This window comes from Salminus brasiliensis, chromosome 18 (assembly GCF_030463535.1).
Source record: "Salminus brasiliensis chromosome 18, fSalBra1.hap2, whole genome shotgun sequence".
Classification (NCBI taxonomy): domain Eukaryota; kingdom Metazoa; phylum Chordata; class Actinopteri; order Characiformes; family Bryconidae; genus Salminus; species Salminus brasiliensis.
The window spans coordinates 17,775,125-17,795,814 of record NC_132895.1 but is presented as its reverse complement, the minus strand read 5'-3'; the positions used below and the strand labels follow the sequence as shown (position 1 = coordinate 17,795,814).

At 40.8% G+C, this 20,690-nt stretch overlaps 2 protein-coding genes across 6 annotated transcripts in view; one reads left to right on the top strand and one right to left on the bottom strand.

Moving 5' to 3' along the window:
- nrg2a (neuregulin 2a) overlaps nt 1-3,548 on the bottom strand; it is a 117,089-nt gene extending 113,541 nt beyond the window's left edge. For 3 of the 5 annotated variants that reach the window (XM_072662641.1, XM_072662643.1, XM_072662642.1), the window contains exon 1: nt 2,967-3,463. In XM_072662641.1, coding sequence (XP_072518742.1) covers nt 2,967-3,375 — 409 coding nt within the window. In that variant the 5' untranslated portion in view covers nt 3,376-3,463. Of the gene's footprint in view, nt 1-1,742; nt 1,814-2,966 lie in introns of those variants that run through there. The other 2 variants (XM_072662644.1, XM_072662645.1) reach the window with 2 other exon arrangements.
- Nucleotides 3,549-7,031: 3,483 nt separating this feature from the next.
- On the top strand, nt 7,032-14,101 carry puraa (purine-rich element binding protein Aa). Its single transcript, XM_072662646.1, has 2 exons — nt 7,032-7,486; nt 12,745-14,101. The coding sequence occupies exon 2, from the start codon at nt 12,825-12,827 to the stop codon at nt 13,680-13,682; it is 858 nt and encodes a 285-aa protein (XP_072518747.1). The 5' UTR covers nt 7,032-7,486; nt 12,745-12,824; the 3' UTR covers nt 13,683-14,101.
- Nucleotides 14,102-20,690: the final 6,589 nt, after the last annotated feature.

The window sequence follows — 20,690 nt, the reverse complement described above, 5'->3', positions numbered from 1 at the left end:
GAATGTCTTCTTAAGACTGACAGACTTCAGGTAAGCCCTAAGAGCACATGCTATGTATTATTAAACTATTCTAAAATGAGTTTAGAAACCATCAAACTTCAAAACACGTCTTCATACATTTTTTTCCCAAAAAAATGACTATTCAAATAAACATCTGCCAAAAGCTATAGGGAACCAAAAAAGCTCCTTCTTTGATGTCATTCCAATGAGCATTTTTCTGGTGTCTATGAAATTTTGACTTTCCATACAGGTCTTTTGCAATGCAGTTCTCTTCGGCATTCTCAAGCCCAGTAAATGGGATAAATTAGCAGTGCCCCCCAGGCACCTATCAAAATCTCTGGGGAATATACGGTAATTAGTTCCACATACAGGCTACTCCCTCATACAGCTGGCTAAGAAACCCCCCCTCCCTCCCTCCGTTTCCTATAGAATTTTCTGATTTGACTTCTTAGTCCATACAAGATGAAAATAAGTAATAAGTACCCCAGACACAGATTCTGAGCAGGGAAAATAAGTCCTCCCCTAAGTGCATGTCAATCAACAGCTGTTATTCTTGTCTCTGTGTCAAACAGTTACGCCAGAGAGATTTTGAAGATCCATGGTATTCAGCCATAGGCTAATTCAGTACAGCCACCTCTACACAGCTGTGATCTCCCTGGTGTGGGATGAGGGTTAGGAGGACAACATTCATAAAAGGCTGTATATGTAACAGTTTCAATACCAATTCTGATATTAAGAAGGAGGGATCAACATTACACTTCAATGTGAATACTCATATTCTCATACATAAATATTGACATATTGAGAGCAATGAGATAAGTGAGGGGGGGGTGGTAGAGAGGACTGTTAAATTTGCACAACAACCTCCACCCACCCTTCACTCAAAATACAAGGGCCAGAGGGGGGTTATATGTAGGTCTCCTCCATGGAGGTCTACAAGGAGACAGAACATCGGAAATCCCCTCCCAATATAGGACATATTTGCAGTATGTTAGTGAAAGACTCCTTGTCAGCCTAGAGAAAATTCACCCCATCTTAAGAGTGGCTTATGGAACTACTTCCACTTATAAAACAATATCCCATTTACCACTGTGGTATACGCCAGCCCACCAGCAACTGGGCTGGAGTGAGTTGGAGTGTTAGTTATCCAGGTCTAATCATTTAACATCAGCTGGATGCTCTTGTGGCTGACAGTAATAATACAATCCTAACAGCAATGTTCCAACATCTAGTGTAAAGCCTTTTCAGAAGAGTAGAGGTTGTTACTGCAGCAAAGAGAGATCCTTGTAAGAGCAGGTGTCTACAAAGGCTTGGACACATTCTACAAGAAACTTGCAAAGAAAGGTAGTGATGGGTATCAGCATTGGGCCGATATCAACAGAAAATGTTGAGCTGGATATCGAGGTAAAACATTTATGTGATCCAATCTTGCAACAGACCCAGCTCGAAATAGCACACACACACACACACACACACTGGGTGATGCCATTAGTGGTGTATTTCTTACAGTGTGTTTGACAGTGAAAGGGAATGGTAGCCTACTTTTACATGCTCATCCTAAGTGAAGTGCTTCAATTAAAAATAGCTAATTTATGTGTAGTTTAAAAAATAAGAATATCAGATCAGTGTCAGCTGACACCCAAGATTTTAATATCAGTATCAGTAAAGAAAAGGTGGTATTGTGCCATCTACTCATCTTCAAACCCAAATATCCAAATGCATCTACTATATGAACTACCCACCTGTTAGTTTCAAAGTGTGATTATAATGACGACGATGATGATGATGATGCTTATTATTATTATGATGATGATGATGATGATGATACCACTTCGGTGAACTTTTAACCAGTCAGTCAACAGAAACTGCAAAGTCATCTACAGAAAAGGCTGCAAAAAGAATCCACAGTCAATTTACACACCTCATCCTCTCCACAGCCAGTGAACAGCTCCAAAACTGGGTGACATGTTAAAATATAAAAGGGCCACGAGCTCATACCCCCCCCCCCCTTCAGATCAACATGCAGACTCGCTATTTGTAATACAGTTAACAGACACGTTAAACTGGTATCCGTTTATTCAGAAATGTGCTGATAGAAAAAGGCATGCTGCCAATCCAGCACCTTGGACAGCGAAGCCCAAGCGCTTTCAGTTTCTTTCCAAGCCTACAGAGGAGAGTCCGATCTGCAGGCAACTAGCTGACCATCTGGCCAGATGGCAGCACTGCAATGAGGAGAAATGCAGTTGTTTCTTCAGCACTTTAAAAGCTGAATAAACCTGAATCTTACAAGCCATGGTGAACCCTAAATCTACCGCAGAAACAACGTAGTCAGCAGTTGATGACACTAGCACTTTCAGAATGATGACTGGAATTCTACAGGGAGATCCTGGAGGTTTCCCTACTATATGTCCCTAAGCCTTACTTTTACAACCCTGAGATTTAGTTCATTCTTCTTCTCCTGGTCCAGTACATTCTATTAGGCGACCAACTGAGAGGGGTCTCAAATACTCACACTAAAGTCCACATTTTAACCTGTCGTGAATGTCCTATCATGAAGACTGGCACAGCGTGTATTGTGCTCCTCTCCACAATGCACACACAACCTGTAACTGATCCCAGGTAAGCTAGTCTACGCCATGACAACTGTGGCGAGCAGTATAGCAACAGCACATCCACTGTCTAATATGAAAAAAGTGCTTCTCCAGATACTTCCATACATGTTTCCAGTGTGTATGCCTATGTGTGTATGGACACTACATGCGTTTATTGGTGTGATGGGACCAGAAAAGCATCTAACCGTTTTAATCCCAATCCAATGTTGCTGCAGAGACGCCCCGGCAACCAGCTGGCCCTTCTTAAGACAAAATATTTCAATGCGAACCACTTTAACACCTTCCGGGATGTGTGAGATGGCATTTTACAAACTTGGGATCGAGGCAATAGCAGATAAAGCAAGAAGAACTTACCGCAGTCTTCACACAAAATCCTCCCGACGTCCTTCTTGAGGTTCTTGGCGCTGGTGTCGAGAGGAGCGAAGGACGCCTTAAAGACGAGCGGCTCGTCGGTGGGCTCCATGAAGAAGATGTACTTGTGGTTCTTGAGCACTGTGGCGCACGGCGCCGCCGAGCCGAAGTCGCCGACGGTGACGAGCTGCTCGCGCTCGAGGCCGCCGCTGTTGCGCGGCCACACGTCCAGCACCTTCACGTGCACGCTGTAGGGCTCAGCGGACGCGTTGGCGGGCGCAGACTGCACCTTGCCCTCGATGACGACGGCCGAGCGGTGGGCCTGCTCCTGCAGCGAGTTCAGGCTCGGGGAGTAGCACGCCAGCGAGACCCCGACGACCAGCATGGAGAAGTGCACCGAATCAAGCCTCATGCTGCCGCCGGCTTGGGCTCGCGGCTCGCTGCGGCGCGCGCTGCGGCACGGCTCTCGGGAGCGGGGCTGAACGGACGAAGGAGCGCGACGGGGCTCGAGCGGTGGCACGGCGACGGCGGCGGCGCGGCGGACCCTGTGTAAGTGGCCGTGCCATCGGGATCCGCTGCTTTTCTTTTAGGGGGGGTGGGGGGCCTGTTAGGGTATTTTTTCTTTCCTTCTTTTCTCTCTTTCTCAGTATTTTCTTCGCAATGAGAGGGGACAGAACAAGCAGCTAGGAACCGGAAACAGCGTAACGATGCCAGGCTGCGAGCCTCCTCGAGCGCATCCTGATGCTAAAACACATGCTAAAACAAATTAAAACGCAAACGCAAAAAGGGGGGGAGGGAGGGAGGGATGGAGGGAGAGGGGATGAGTGGCTTTTCTCTCCTCCGCTGAAGCTACACAGCCATAGCGAGCTATCCGCAATCTTTAGCCCCTCGAATAAGAAAAAAACGCAGTGCTGAGACACGGATGCCCCTCAGAACCTCTCGGTATCCCTCACTGCAGAAGCAAAAAACGAAATGCTGCAGTGCACGCGGCCTCGTCTCGCTGTGAAAAAATCAGTAAATCCACCGTCTCAACAGCGCGAGCCCAGGCTGGCGATGCCTGCAGCTGGAAACTGTTGCCGTCCACCCCCCTCCCACCACCCCTCGTGCCCCACGTATGTCCGCCTCTACCGAGGAAAATGTACAGTGCTGGGGTGCTGAACACACCTCTGGATATGTGTGTATGTCCTTAGGATCCAGCAGCCCAGCGTTAGTCCATGCTCGCCCCCATCAGCAGATCCGTACCGAAGAGAAAAAGCAATGCAAAGCAATGTCTCGAGCTGAACGATTCACGCCGTCTCCCCCTTCCTTAATATCGTTGACATCCCCTCTGCGTGTGTCCGCGCTGAGAGCAGCGCCTGCGGGGTCGTTGCGGTTTCGGCGTGCGACGAGCAGCCCCCTCTGTTCGAGCAGACTCTTCTGAATGAGTGTGTGCGTGCGTGTGTGTGTGTGTGCGTGTGTGTGTGTGTGTGTGTGTGTGTGTTTTTCTGCGTCTCATTCCATGAGTGAAGCGCGTCCTGCATTCAGGTCACATTCGCTGCTCCGCCTCAGAAAAAAGGAAAAAAGATCGCGAGGCGTTGCATCAAATCCACACGCGACATCTGACAGCCCTCTCACTGCTGCTGAAAGACAAGTGAACACAAACGAGTCCGAGGTGCGAGACATGATAAAGGAGGTTAGAGAGAGAGAATATAAGACACTGGAGAAGATGAAAGATGGGAGGGAGATGGGAGAGTAGACTGCGTGGAATGTAGCCGGTCTGCAGACAGGAGCAGAGGAACAGCCTGGAGTGGAGGCAGTGAATGTGGAGACTCGACTTGGATGTGATGTTTTGTGCAGAGGGTCGCTAATAAGGTGGAAGATTAGGATTGAGAACAGAGGCAGAGCTGGACCTGTGGATCCGCAGCAGGAGCAGAGCGGAAATATTCACTTAGAGCGACACCTGCCGTCCACTGCCAGCCCAGCAACAGCAGAGAGAGCGTTAACCTGATGGGTAATGTGATGGGGTCAGACCATGACAAAATAGAAAGTAAAACACGATCAGTGTGCATATTTTACACAAATTTGAACAACAATACCAATAATAACAACAACAATAATAGTATTAATAATAATAATAATAATAATGTATGTATGTAGGAGAGATCATTGGTGCAATTACAGTTACAGTAACTAAATTGCTGGCATAATTTTATATGGACCTGATATTTTAAGGCACAATCGGATGCATCTTTCTCAACTCTGGCTGTTGTACTATAGCAGAGCGCGTCAAAACACGCCCATTAACTAGCGACCGTGGAGCTGTCCGCGGTGCTGAATCACCTGATTTGACGTACTCCAACGTGTCTCTAGGTGATATCGGCTCCAATCCCTTGTTAAAAGTTGAGCGTCGTGCAGTGAGTAGTGACCCTTTGATATACCCTGACGAAAATGTAAAAAAGTAAGTAGACACGTTCACTGATTAGTGTGTTCATAAGCCTGAAAGCACTGCCTCTAAACAAGATCTAAACACGCAACAACAGTCAACATTACAAGTATTACAATTACACTCAACAGAGCCCGTGTTTTTTTTTTTTGTTTTTTTTTTTTTAATGTCTGTCTAAAGAAGTTTATCTGCGTTGAAAGTTACAGTTTCCGTGTTACATGTTTTGTTTTTTCCTTCATATAATGAATGTAAAAGGCTGTAAATGAAACGGAATATTACTGAATAAATGCACTGGCACATGTATTGAAATACCAACATATGCTGAACAAAATGACTAATTAACGAGTCATGAGGACAGACCTACACCTTATGATTAGAACATATAGCAACCACCAACATAAGGCAACATTGTTCTTAACACTGAACTAGACCCTGCTTTTTTAAAGACCTTAAGTCAGAGATTCATGCCGTAGGTGACTCATATACGTAGATCAAACTTCAAAAACGTAACGTTTTAATGTATTGTTTTTATGTTCTTAAAACCATTACATTTACTTATATCCCCCTATTCTGTCAACAGCACTTTAGCCCCGCCCACGCCCGGCGCTGATTTTTAAATGCAGCAATACAGAAATGCAAGCTAGCCAATTATAACTATACACACGTTGCCTGGTCACCAAGATATATATAATATATATCATATATTATACTTGCTTCTGATGTCAGTGTAACTATAATCCTGTAGGTGTCTTTATAGTGTTTATAGTGTCAATTCTAGCCTATAAACCTCCACCGCACTGTCAGTGATTCAGTTCATTTGTGAGGAAAGGAAGCTACATTTACTCAGTCATGTTGTTCACATTGGCTTACAAATGTATTTTTTTGTTGTTTAATTTTATTATCACATTGCCAATATAATCTGTATTTGTACTGGTCACACCTCTGTTGCCATATGGGGGCAGTTTAAGGGCCTGTGACTGAAAGGGGCCCTAAATATGTTTTAATCAAGTATTTTGGCAGAATTGTTAAAAGTTGTGGGGCTCAGTGTAATATCTTTACATTCGGCTCAAATTCCTTGGCAGTGTCCTCACTTGTGACCTTATGACTTTGAGAGCATTTTAGTAGAGAAGATCCAAATCTAGTTCCTGTGCTGACAGAAGCTGGGTGTATTAGGATGTTCCACCGCAGTTCTAGAAGTTACCCAGTACTTGCTCTTGGACCGGCTGCTTTTGTAATTGATTTTGTATAGATAAACCTACACTCTAACAAACTTTTTTTGAGAACCAGAAGAACCACTTTTGCTTCCATAAAGAATCACTTAATGGTTAGTGAATATGTGTTACTAACTAAAATGCTCTAGTACAAATATGTCTTGTTTAGGGCGCTAACGTTGGTTAGCCTAAAGAACCACTTCAACCTTAACTCTCGCATATCCTGAGTCATCATTTCAGAGAGGTAAACTGTATGAGTTAAGGTCACTCTACCCACATCCGACTTCTGCAACGACTGCAGTATCGCGAGATGACCAGTGTGAGGCGCCCATCTGCACTCCCTCCTTTTTTCTTCCCCCTCCAGCGTGCTGACATCAGCCGGCCGGCGTGCAGCGTTGGCGCCGTGCGTGCGTCCGTCTCCGTCCGTGCCACGACTCCGCTCTTTTCGGTCCATCTTGTGAAGCGGCGAAGTGGCGCTGATTCCACATCAGGGCCTTGCATACGGCAGCGCGCGTCTCCTGCGCTCGTTCACATACCGTGTTGACGGAGCTGCGCAGGGGGAGGGGGGCTCTAGAGCTGTGCCTGCGCACACAGCGGGGTAAGAGAACGCCGAAGCACACCGAAGCTCCTTACGAGCTCTCAGACTTTTGCAACAGCAACAACAACATCAACAACACCAGCAGCGACAAGAGCAGCGCAGCACTCTGAATACACGCCCCTGCTCGAGGGGGAGGTGATCGTCTTTACCTCTTTCAGGCGGAGTCGCTCACTTTGCTCGGCCAAAACTCCTCCGTATGTAGTTGCAGCAACAGAGCGGGACTGTGGGCTGCAGGACAAATCCACCGTGCCCTTTAAAGAGACTCTGGCATCCAGTGTGTGAACCAGATTAAGTAAGTCCCAACACATTTGGAAACATGAACACACACCTTTGCAAGGCACTGGCGACCTACCTCTAAATCTCTGTCTGTCTGTCTGTCTGGTTGTCGGTCTGTCTGTCTGTCTGCCTGCCTCAGTTCAGCACAGCTTTGCTGGATGAAAGCTGCCTCTTATAAACCGATTAATATCAACCTAAATGTGAGGGGGGAATAAGAAAATTAGTTATATATTTTAAATGATAAATGTAGAACAATATATGACATTTATAAGAATATTGATCATAAGCATTACAGTAAGACTTAAGGGGAATGTTACTCAATTTAAATAGTATGTTCTGCTTCATTTGCTGGCTGTGACAAAATACCACAGATCACTCCTTTCTTCCAAGACAAAAAAAAATACTTTTTCTTAAAATCTATTTTTTTATCTTATATATATATATTTCTTATTTTTTATTTTATAGATAATATTTCTCATTTCTGAATTATACGTAACCCCAACCAAAAGGGTTGATAAAGGTAATTTGCTTTGAAGTACATTTTTGGTCCTTTGATTGGTGTAGAACAGGTTCTTTACACATATAAATCTCGTTTACAAATATATATATATATATATATATATATATATATATATATATATATATATATATATATATATATATTATATCTTATAAGACCATCTACTGTAAGGTTCTTCAGTCAGCCAAAAGTGGTACCTCTACGACATCGTTCCAAACAACCTTTTTAGCCCTTTCATTTTTAAGTGTTGGAGTCCTCTGGAGCTCTGCCTAGCCTGAACACAGCACGGACTGAATTCAGACACTCAGATTAGGTGAGACCGCCAGTCATCCCTTACCAAAGCCCACAAGTATGACACACACACACACACATACACACACACACACACACACACATACACACACACACATATATATATATATATATATATATATATATATATATATATATATATATATATAATGCCTCATTAAAAGTGTTTTGGACATTTTGCATGTTTTTGTGTGACAGCGACAGCATGTAAATAGAGGGAGAGGGGTGGGGCATTTAGCTACGTATTTCAATTATATGCCTTTGTGAACTTGAGGATATAGTCTTCTTTGTTGCGCTCCTCTTTATTATGTTAACTGAAGCTTAAATGATACAAAAGAAATAGCATACATAGACTCATTTCTTTTTACAAGTGAAATAAAAACAAACAAAGGAAAGGCTTTATCATTCGTGGTCTGCTGGTTTAAATTTGCGTGAAAACAAGAATTTCACTACAGGCTTCTTACTGACCTCTCACACAAGGCCTCTTAAAAAGATAGGTTCCTAAATAGTTATTGACATGTATGTAAGGTTTTAAGAAATAAAATAAATCGGTAAAACAATAACAAAACGGGAATATGTGGGTATATTTAATGTGTTCTTATAAAAGTTAAAAAGTATGATAAGAATATTTGATTTGTTTACCTTCATTGTCTTAAATTGGCAGCCCAATGGAGCGCCAGCCCAAATCTGAGGAAATTAAATTATTGTTTTTTAGAGTTTAAAATAAAGCATTGTTAATCTTAGCTATTAACTGACCTTTAGGGTCGCTCTTGGTTTTGGACATTTCTGTCATTGTAGCACACTGATCATTGGGCTTTAACGTGCCAAATTTCAGCTCCAGCTCTCTTCTGCTTGCTTAAGAACATCAGTGTTACACCTGGAATCCTTAAATAGATCAACAAAGGCTTTTCCCCAGTTACTGTGAAGATCAGAGGAAACAGCCCGAACACAGTATTTGAGAAGGTTGGTACAATAGAGAGGAACATCGCACTTTAATTGGAGAAACTGAAAGCATAAAAGTAAAGTTCGTGTTTTTGTGATGAACTGCTTTCTGCATTGTTTTTATTTTCGTCATCTTGCAGTCCGTTTTCTTTCGCTCTGTAAAACCACTGGATAGGCTCAGCTTTCTTTTCAACCCACAGATATACATTTCTGTACTTTCCTTTTAATTTTAAATTCCTGAAAACTTAACCGTTTGTACTAAAGTTATTTTTTAAATGACACATTAAAGAGTGAAGGATGATTGCTGATTGTTAGGTGTTTCACTGAAACATAGGACTCTATGAATCTTGTTTTTTTTTTTTTTTTTTTCATTGTGCACTACTTTTCCCCTCTAACGGATAAGTTCAGCTTTATTTAACAAACTATTTTTATTCAATTGTTTTGTTGTATTTTCTTTTTCTTTTTTCACATCGGAGAGATGGGAAACATCCGGAGTTACAATCCAGTTTACTGTCCTATTTTACATATTTTGGCTTTGATGCATGTTTATTTATGTGGACTAAAAACACAATAGTAAATAAAATCTGATTAATTAGAAAAATGAACGAAATACTCATATAGACAGACTGTAAATGATTGTGAGGGCATCGTTCGGTGTCCCGCTTCAATAAAATGTCAGATGAGATTTTTTATTGTATTATTATTATTATTATTTATATATTTAGCATTATTTTATGTATTTGTCGAGTTATGTTGTCTAATTAGTTTAATATGGGTTAACGGTTGATGAACCTATGCCGATTCGTCATACTTGGGTAGAATTAAACAAATGCAAACCAATAATAATATCTAAAAATACAATATGACTTCTTGAATTAAATAATATAATTAATAAATGTAGTACTAATTTGAGATGACACATTATAGCATAAAGCGCAGACACCTCATCGCGCCTTTTTGCTCCCCAAAGCTCACATACACAACATTTTTAAATTCAGTGTAAAAATGATCTATTATTCTGTATCATTATATATTTTTCAATGATGTATTATGATTGTTGTTGGTGGTGGTTTAGCATGCTCTTGATGTTCAAAAAAGCTGTATCACTGCTAAACGTCTCTATTTTCTTCTTTGAAGTTTATTTGTATTTTCATATTTGTACTGTCATATGAGCTATTGCTGACATTTTTTAATAGGTCTGTAAAAGGTAAGTCTTGCTATTAACAACAGCACTTCTATCTATATAAGATAGAACAAGAACGTGAAAGTGTTGCAAGGCTATAGTCTTCCTTTCTTTTTAGCGTATCGGATCATAACCATCACAATTCCATTCTGAATTAAGCGACCCTTTTTCATTTTCTACAGAGTACTTGTTTAGTTTCGCTAACGTTTATCTTTTAGTCATTTACTTGGTGAGTCTCCCCTCACACTGAGTAGTTTATTTTCTTTGATTGATGCGTCTTACATTTTTATGAAAAACAAAAAAGTATTAGTTCCATTTGGGCCAACTTAGATTTGGTTGATGCTTTTTAGCATTTTCACAAAATAAATAAATATTGTTTGGACAGTTTATTAGACTTTGGCTGGTAATATTTACATTTACACAAAATAAATATATTGAGGCCACTTAGACTATGGATCATTCTACTTATATTTTCACAAAATAAATATATTGGTTCCAGTTTATTAGACTTTGTTTGATGCTCTTTAAATTTACACAAAATAAATATATTGAGGTCAACTGATTAGACTTTGGATCATGCTACTTACATTTTCATTAAAAATATATATTTACATATATACATTTATATATAAACTAGTTTGTTAGATCTTGGTTGATGCTATTTATGTTTACACAAAATAAAACAATTGGGCCAGGTTTTAGACCTTGGTTGGTGCTGCTCATTTTTACACAAAATAATTTATTGAGGGCAGTTTATTAGACTTTGGCTCATGCTACTTACATTTTCATCAAATAAATATACCAGGACCAGTTTATTAGATTTTGGACCATGCTACTTACATTTTCATCAAATAAATATACCAGGACCAGTTTATTAGATTTTGGACCATGCTACTTACGTTTTCATTAAACAAATATATTAAGGCCAGATTATTAGAATTTGGTTGATGTTTCTTACATTTTCAAAGACAAATAAAAATACTGGGGCCATCGGTTTTTAGGTGAGTAAAGGTCCATATATTTCTTAGATAATTGCATTGGCCAAATGAACGAAAGTTTAAAAGTACCATCAGTGCTTAAATATGCATGTGTACACTTTCCAAAATCATTAAATAAATATTTGTTGTCCATCTGCAGACAACAGTACAGTACTTTTAGTTAGACATCGACTGATACGTACATTAGTAAGGAAATATGTAAAATGAGTGGTTGATTGAGCCGTTCTGCTGAAAGAATATAAGACTCATACTCAATATAAATGACTCTTGAAATTATAAAAACGAATGTTTATATTTCAGTTCATTACAAATATTTTTTCATGAGGTATGTTATTGTGGCAAACCATTATGAGAATTTTATATATTTTCTGGAAGGGAAATTCTTCTTACAGTGAAAGCTGTTTATACTGCTTCTCAGAGTATAAAATAAAATCTGAAAAAAACGACAACATAGCTAATTATTATAAACCTGTGGACCTACAGAGATCAGCTTCCCGACTCTTTCTCAGCAAGCTACCAAATGCCCTCGTACACACCTAGGCACACAGGTTACAGCACATTTCCTCCTGGCTTCTTCACTGAACCGCAGAACAGGCGCTTATAAAGGTTAGGAAGTCCTGGGAGCCTTGAGTTCTGACTGCAATATGGTTTGATCCCTTACAGCGCTGTAAACAATTAAGTGACACAGTTACTGCGTGGTTTAGAAAATGTATGTTTCCAGTTTAATCTTGAAGCAAATAACCTATATGTGAAGTAAATTAGCAAAAGCAAAAAAACTGATTAAGTCTGTCTGTTAAGTCTGTTTAGACATCTGTCTAAACAAAAGCAAACAACAACAACTAATTAATTATTAATAAATAATATATATAATATATATAGCCTACAAAAATACATTTGAAACGATTCTTTATCGCACCATCCGACAGCAGGTTGTTGTGTTAATTTAGTCTTATAAATTAAGTCGGTAGAACAAAGCATTCAAACACAATCTCGTCGTTTTCTGCTCTTTTCAATAAGCTTTGAAAGCTGTATGTGTCGATTCATATTTTACTCCCATTTATCTTCGGCTACAGCGAACCGAACACACCCGACGCCCACTGACTACAGCAGACCGCGCAGTATTCAGACACAATATATCACTAATAATCTCAATCTTATTATTTTATATATGTGAGTTTATCGATATTTGTCGTTATGTTTTCTGTTGGCAGATTGCGTTAAACTGGACACACACAGACACACACATACACACACACGCACGCATACACACCCTCCCACCCCGCTCTCAACCCAGCTCGTGCGCGTCTCCCCTTTTGCAGGAGATCTCGCGAGAGCGGCGGCGTGGCTGGCTGGCTGGCAGGAAGGTTGCAGCAGACGGAGGGAGAAGGCAGGCAGCATCATGGCGGACAGAGACAGTGGAAGTGAGCAGGGAGGAGCGCCCACGGGCCCGGGTGTGGGCCTGCACGCGGTGGCCGGAGGGGCGGGCTCGGCTTCCGGCTTGCAGCACGACACGCAGGAGCTGGCGTCCAAGCGCGTGGACATCCAGAACAAGCGCTTTTACCTGGACGTGAAGCAGAACGCGAAAGGCCGCTTCCTGAAGATCGCCGAAGTCGGGGCCGGCGGCAACAAGAGCCGCCTGACGCTCTCCATGTCCGTGGCGGTGGAGTTCCGCGACTACCTCGGGGATTTCATCGAGCACTACGCGCAGCTGGGGCCCAGCAACCCGGACGCGGCGCAGGACGAGCCGCGGCGGGCGCTCAAGAGCGAGTTCCTGGTGCGCGAGAATCGGAAATACTACATGGATCTGAAGGAGAACCAGCGCGGCCGCTTCCTGCGGATCCGGCAGACGGTCAACCGGGGGCCCGGCTTGGGCTCCGCGCAGGGCCAGACCATCGCCCTCCCCGCACAGGGGCTCATCGAGTTCCGCGACGCGCTCGCCAAGCTCATCGACGACTACGGCGTGGAGGACGAGCCCGCCGAGCTGCCCGAGGGCACCTCATTGACAGTGGACAACAAGCGCTTCTTTTTCGACGTGGGCTCCAACAAGTACGGCGTGTTCATGCGGGTAAGCGAGGTGAAGCCCACGTACCGCAACTCTATCACAGTGCCCTACAAAGTGTGGGCCAAATTCGGCAGCACGTTCTGTAAATACGCGGAGGAGATGAAAAAGATCCAAGACAAACAGCGGGAGAGGAGGGCGTGCGAGCAGCAGCAGCAGCCGGGGGAGATGCATGCTGACGATGGGGACGAGGATTGATAATTAGTGGGAGAGTGCGAGTGTACGAGTGCGTGTATGTATGTATGTATGTATGTATGTATGTATGTGTGCGTGTGTGTGTGTGATGGGTAAACATGCAAAAAAAGAAATAATCAAAATAACAGAAGTTATAAGTAAAAGAACTTTACTGTAAAAAAAAAAAATAAAAATACAGAGCGCGCGCGCTCGACAAAGAGAGAGAGCGAGAGAGAGATACATAAAGATTTAACTGTAACGGTTTAACTCCAAGGGAGCACTACCCACAAAAACACAAACCTCCACAAACTGACAGTCTCGACTCGTCACCCATCGCTGGATGTTCTCCACTTACCCACCATTAATACAGTAATCGGCTGCTAAACCAAGTAATAACATTATATATGAACTGTGTTTCCTACTTGATTACAGATAAAAATGAACTGAGTGTTTATTTCCCTTATTAACCAAGAACTTTTGTACACGTTGGAGATATTATAAGACAAAACAACGAAGTGTTTGCAATGTTCGAAGCGGAATCATTGCAGAGATCTGAGAAAACCAGTCCTTTACATGTAAGCTAATAACTTCAGCACAAATCAGATGTTTTAGGAGTTCTCTTTTTGTTTGTTTGTTTGTTTTTATTTTTTTAACCAAAATTTCAAAACCCTCTAAGGAGGTTGTCATGGTAACCATGCCACTCACATATGACAAGCATCACCTGAGGGCTAGCCAAGAATCTAGATGTTAAAAATGTCAATCAGCGTGGAAGGATGTCGAAGGCTGGGGTTGAGGAGGTAGGCCTACAGGTTAACCTTTGCAAGGAAAGCTATTTAACCGGTTCATGGTTCTTGACATGAAGACCTCTATAGAGATGCCCTAGGGCGTAATATCAGTGTATTTTTATCCATTGAAAAATAACTGTCATGCAGATGAGTATGCTTTGTATTTGTGTCTTGCTGTCATGCAAAAAGTGTATAAAACAAAAGTATACAAAGGTACTTTTAACGAGGAAGAGCAATGACAACGGAGAGAGTACTTTACGAAAAGGTTTTGTAACAAAAAAAACCTTTTCATCCCTAAACTACCAGGCCCCTGGACAAATGTGCAAAGGATCGACGTAGAAAAAAAATCTCTATATATATATATACAAAGTATGATTTTGTGAATCAGCTGTATTTCAGTGCTTACGGAGGAGAAAATACCCCGCGTTTTCAGTGGGGTGGAATTTAAAGAACAATCTCTAGAAGGATTTAAACGTTCTATCAGTCTACCAATGAGAGTATGAGTGGCGCCAAGGAATGCTGTTGTTGCATGTTAACCTGTACACAGCTACATTGAGGTGGATTTCTCAGTGTGCGTCCTCGAGGACCTTCTGTTCAGCGGATTCATAGACGTCGCCCTGTCTGTAGTGTTTGGTCACCTAGTTGAACCAGTTCTAATTTCGAGAAGCGTGTACCGTTGCACGTCTACCTACAATATCAAGTTCTTGACTGTTTGGTCAGACATGAATGACAGGTCTGTCGCAATGAAATCCCTCTCTCTCTCAGGGGTCCTTCAGGACCTGTGTTGGGAGAGCCCTAGTCGGGTGCATGTAAGTTGACAACGAAGCCCAATGGCGACTGTGCGTTCTTCTGGTTGTGAGAAGTGCAGAAGGCCAAACTCCTCCCTGTAAGTGGAGGTCCTGCTTGTGGCTTTAGATGATCTGCAGACTTCTATTGATAAAGCATGAACTTATTTGGAAACTAGAGCCTGGTCTGGGTCTTGGACTGCGTTTTCCAAAAGCCTCTTGGCACAAAGTTCATTGTTAAATGGTAGATCGAGCATCACATTCAATACTCTTGCTACCATTTTGGCTTTTATGATGAGTTCTTTTGGAAAACTGGGCCCTTTTGGGGAAAACATCTGAGAGGTCTTTTAATAAACTATACCCACCTGCAGAAGCTCCATTTAAGAGTGGTCCATGGATCAGACAGAAGAATGCACAACAGTCGTGAAGCTTGCCCGTCAGCCGACGTGCGCCCGGCCAGGAGAGCCCGACTTTAATGTTACTTGTTGGGGAGCATACTCTTCAGCATTTAAACAGCCTGGTGCCTTACACTCCATATGCTTACACGCTGGCTGGTGCTTTGGATCTAAGTTTGGGTTCTTGTCTTTTCTTCTACCTGTTTATTTGAGGTTCCGTCTGGGACCTAATGGACTGGCTTGGTGTCTTGAGGACAGGAAGGACGTTGCACAGATTGTAGTCACAGAATTTGTTCTTGACCCTCGCCCATACCCTGACTATTGATCGTGACTCATCTCTCCTCTTTTTCCCAGTCTTTGTCCCCAAAATGCATCCAGGCATCAGCCCACATGTAAACACAGAGAGGGGTTGGGAGCCGTGACAATGCACAAGAGCCTTCCCACTGTTCCTCACATGTCAGGCCTTGGCCAGCATCCGGAAGGTCAAGGGGTGATTGGTTGTGGACTGGGTTTGGCTCTGGGTGCCCAATTTCGTCCCATTGTGAGGCTGTCGGCTCAAAGCTCCGGAGCTTGGCAGTAATGTGTCATTTGTCAGTGGCTGAATTCCTCGTTTACAGGGTATGGGCAGCATGACCTGTTTTTCTTTCTTTTCCTTTTCCTTTTCTTTTCCCCCCTCGCACTCTTAAATGTCCAGCATTTTTCCACAGCACTTGTCAAGTCTTGGCTTACAGAGGTTCTTTAGTTTTTATTTTACTTCCATTGCTAGATTTCATTACTGTGTGCAATATCGAACGTGCCAATTGCGGCATTATATGTATATCAATTAAATATAAGGGTTAATGTTAGAAAGCATGTGGCTGAATTCCACATTTATTTCTCTGAGGTTTTAAAAGTCTTTATCTGCACTTACAGAATCTAGAGGAGAAGAAACCAAGCTTAATGAGCAAGCTCCACCTAACCTGGCGAAGGCAATGTAACCTTGTTAAACTAGCCACTCTGCACTTTTTAATGGTCATCCATATACTCTATGTCCCCTGTACTGTCTCCATTTCTCTGACGGTGAGAAGGGAGGTGGGGAAGGGAGGGATGTTGCTCAATTTGGCTATGAAAGTGGTCTTTGTCTTTGGGTCTTGAGGGTAGGGGCATTAAGCATGTATTCGTGGTCCCTGATTGGCTTTCTAATCAGTACTTGGGAAGGCTTGGATGAAGGTGTCTGGTGAACTCTTCTGTCTTCAGTGGTTGATGTCAGTAGCACATTTGCTTTCCCAGCTGGAAAAAAAAAAATGTCTGACCAATCTTTGTTTGAAAAATGATCTCAACAAGGAATGTCTTGTGCAATTTTTTTCTTTCTCTCTTATGTTCCTTCCCTTTGCAAGAAGGATTACTGATTAACACGTTCAGTGGTGATGCGTCAAATATAATTTATGTACATTTTACAAATTTTAAAATAAAAGAAATGTTAATTTACCCACATCTCACTAAAAAGAGTTTAATTTTCAAGATCCCTGCGTTGTTTCTTTTTTCCTGCGTGCAAATGTTGAGAGACTGTTGAGTGATTGTTTGCTAGAGCAAGAGAATACTGACTTCAGTGAAGTTTTCTGTCTTCAAAAATGCTTAATGTGGAATTTGTTTAAGAACGGTTTGTTACTAAATCTAGCAAATCACATTGTGTTACAAAATGTCTGGTGTGTCACAATGTCACTTGATCAATTCTTGTTCTTTTTTTTTTCTATTGATCAGCTTTGTTGGTTAAAGTTACATTTCAGAAGACTATTCTAACCTTTCAAAGGTCACATATTAAAATATGTTGCTATTCTGTAGTGTTCTCTATGGTATACTCCTTGGAGAATGTAAGATCTCATTAAATTACTTGACTACTGGATGTGAGTGCTTCCAGCCAATAATATATATGACATAATTCTTTACATTGTTTTTCAAGTTGTGTTGTTGGCATCCCACCTCTTGAAAAAAGATGCCTTCCCTGCCCACTGTACTCTTCAAAAGACGTTTGTTTGTTTGTTTCTGAGAATTGGTTCATTTCATGTCTCATGCCATGGTTTCACTGAACACTGTTACATTGCTTCCAGGAACTTGACCTATGCTGCCTCCTTTGGTTTTTACTCAAAGCACACATTTTAAAAGCGTGTCTGAGTTGTGTTCTTCTATAACAGGTTGCAGTATTCTATATTTTTGTTCTGTTTTAACATGTTCTTTATTACTGTCTAGTTAGTGCCTCTCAGAGTTGGGGTGTACTTTTTTTGAAGGCCAGTATCTTCAAACCTAACACAGAACTGAATTTACTGTCAAACATATGCACATCTCACTTTTACATCCCTTCAATGCAGTCTATGATTTTACTGCGTCAGCTTTAAAGGCTGGGAGAATTAAAACAGACTTAAGTGCAATATTGTAAAAGTTTTTTTTTTTATTATAGATTTTTTTTTTCATCAAACTTGTCAGTTGTTTTTAAAATTCTGTAAACATTTAAGCATACCTTAACAAAAGTTTTCTTTTTTCTGTAAATCATTGCTTTTGTTTTCCTTTTTGCAAGTTAAGAGTTTGTCAGGCTGCACTGCAGAAACATGAACCACTAGAACATTTTTACATTTTCTCTGCAAGATCAAATGTCCGCAAAATAATCAACATTAAACAATCTGGATCAATGTCGTAGCATTTGGGTCAATGCCGTCTCACTTGATTTTAGCCAGGGGGAAAAAAAAAACATTGAATTAAGATGTTGATAAAATTACACAGGTCTTCTTTAATTCATCTCCTGTTAGCTGAATTGAGTTATGATCTTGCGTAACTGCAATATCACCCTAATCTATCTTCAGATGGATTATCATAGTTTTGTGAACAAAAGTTTTATTATCACAATACCTTATAACATCCTCTGACGAGTAAATGTTGGTATCAGTGCCCTTGTTGAATGTGTCTGTTTCTAAAAACAAGTAATGGGATATGTCTACACTAACTGTTGTAATTGTAGGTTTGATTTATTTATTTACTTTTTTTTTTTTATTCTTTATACTTTTTTTTTTTTGGTCTAAACATTCCTAGTACAGAGCACAGAGTTTTTTGTGTTTTGTCTTTATACTGCATTTGTTTTCAGTCATGTTATTAATCTCTAATCGACATTAGTAATCTGTATTTAATCATTTGTCAGTGCATTGTTTAAGTTTAATTTCACAAATGAAATTCATAATTTAGTATTTGAGTGTTTTTATTATAACTGAGTTGAAACCATTTCACAACTGCGTACTTTTGCTAATTTTTCTACCATGGTGAAACACTAACCCACTTTTTCATCCACTGTATTTTTCGTGATGTAAGTAGTTCACCGACCACTTCCAAAGTCCTGTTTTTTTTCTCTCTCTTTTTGATCAATGGATTGGGGGGTTTGGCAGGTGACTGTGATGGTGACGTTGGTGCTGAAACGAAACCTGAATCTCATGCTCTACAGCCGATGTGCCAAGAAACCGAAACTTTTCTTTTCCACTGCGTTGTGGACTCCGCCACCTAGTGGTCACCACCTGTCAATGCTCTTACTTTAACAACAAGAGATGTTTAACGAGGAATCTGATTTATACAAATGGCAGAATGTTATGCAAATATCTTGGATATATATCTTTCCTGTTTTTTTTTTTTAGGGTCTGCACCTATTAATTTAGAAGACCGGACAAGTTTCATTACATCCAGCCGGTGGCATGTGATCCCTTCAGTGTGATTTAAAAAAAAAAATAAAAAATTTAAAAAATCCCGACTGCCAGCGGATGCTAATAATCACAGGCGTGCTGTTTAGCTTCCTACATTTAGCGGCCTGGCTGCTTTAAGCATTAGCCCGCTAGCATAGCAGCTTTCCCACAAACCTTCATCAGAAAGAGGCTTTCCGGGCAGAAACCCCTGTCTGCTTTTCATTCTCATTTCTAAAAAGGAATCTTAATGTGGTAAAATAAATACTCTGAAAGACTTCTTGCTTCTCTGAAGTATTAAATAGATTAATCAAGTTATTTTGACAGAGTAGGCACGTTTACATAAGTCCCCCCCCCCCGATTATGACTATATTTTAAATCATATATTCCCACAAAGTATTTAGAATTAGTATACTTTTTATTATTCATAAAGTTAATTAACAAATCAGTTTGTGTTTAAACAGGATCAAAACACTCATTTTAATTCTCAAAAGATGCTAAATGCTCCAGCTTTTCTGCAGCCCACCTGCAACATGACTCCGCCATGTCCAAAGCTCAACCCATAGACTTGTTTGAATAATATTTACTATTTATTATGTACTATAATATTTAATATTTATGTACTTTTCCACAGTTAATGTAACAGTACTTTCCTGGACAAATATCCCAAATCCATCAGTATTTTAACGAGGTATTTTTTGTCTTTATTATCAAAACTAAAAGCAATCAACGCCGTTTTAAGTAATATGTACAAGGATGGCTATGTCCCCTTTTTTAAACACAATGTTGAGTTTTCGACATTGCCTAATGAGACCTATTTATACTGATTATATTTAGGATACGACTACTTATACTTATACTTTTACACACACAAAGCAATATTGTTGACTAAAAAGGTACAATATCTTGTATCACATCACTGTAACTGGCGCATGCGTGTTATATTTAGCATCTGTAACTGTGTGTTTGTTTATTGTTGGTATTTATTTGTCAGAAATGTATTTGCAGGAATGTTGGAATTTAAGCTCACCTGAAACAGGCAGGGTGAGTCGCAACCAAGCCTTAGAGAAGAAATGATGCTGGACGGGACGGGAGCTTTTTGGTTGAATTGATTTTTTTTTTTTTTTTTTTTTTTACAAACCGTTCTTAGACATATGTTTGCTGATATATTACTGATGCACATTTGGACATAACATTAAGGGTGTTTCCAGTTTGTAAATTGGGAAATTATATTGTTTTTTTTTTTTTTTATCTCGCCCAAAAACGTCTCACCAGCAGATGGCGGTGTGGATCAAGAAATGTTGAATTTGTCATGGTCAGAATAAAACAAACCACTAACGTTAATGACAAAATGAGAGAATAACCAGTGAAATAC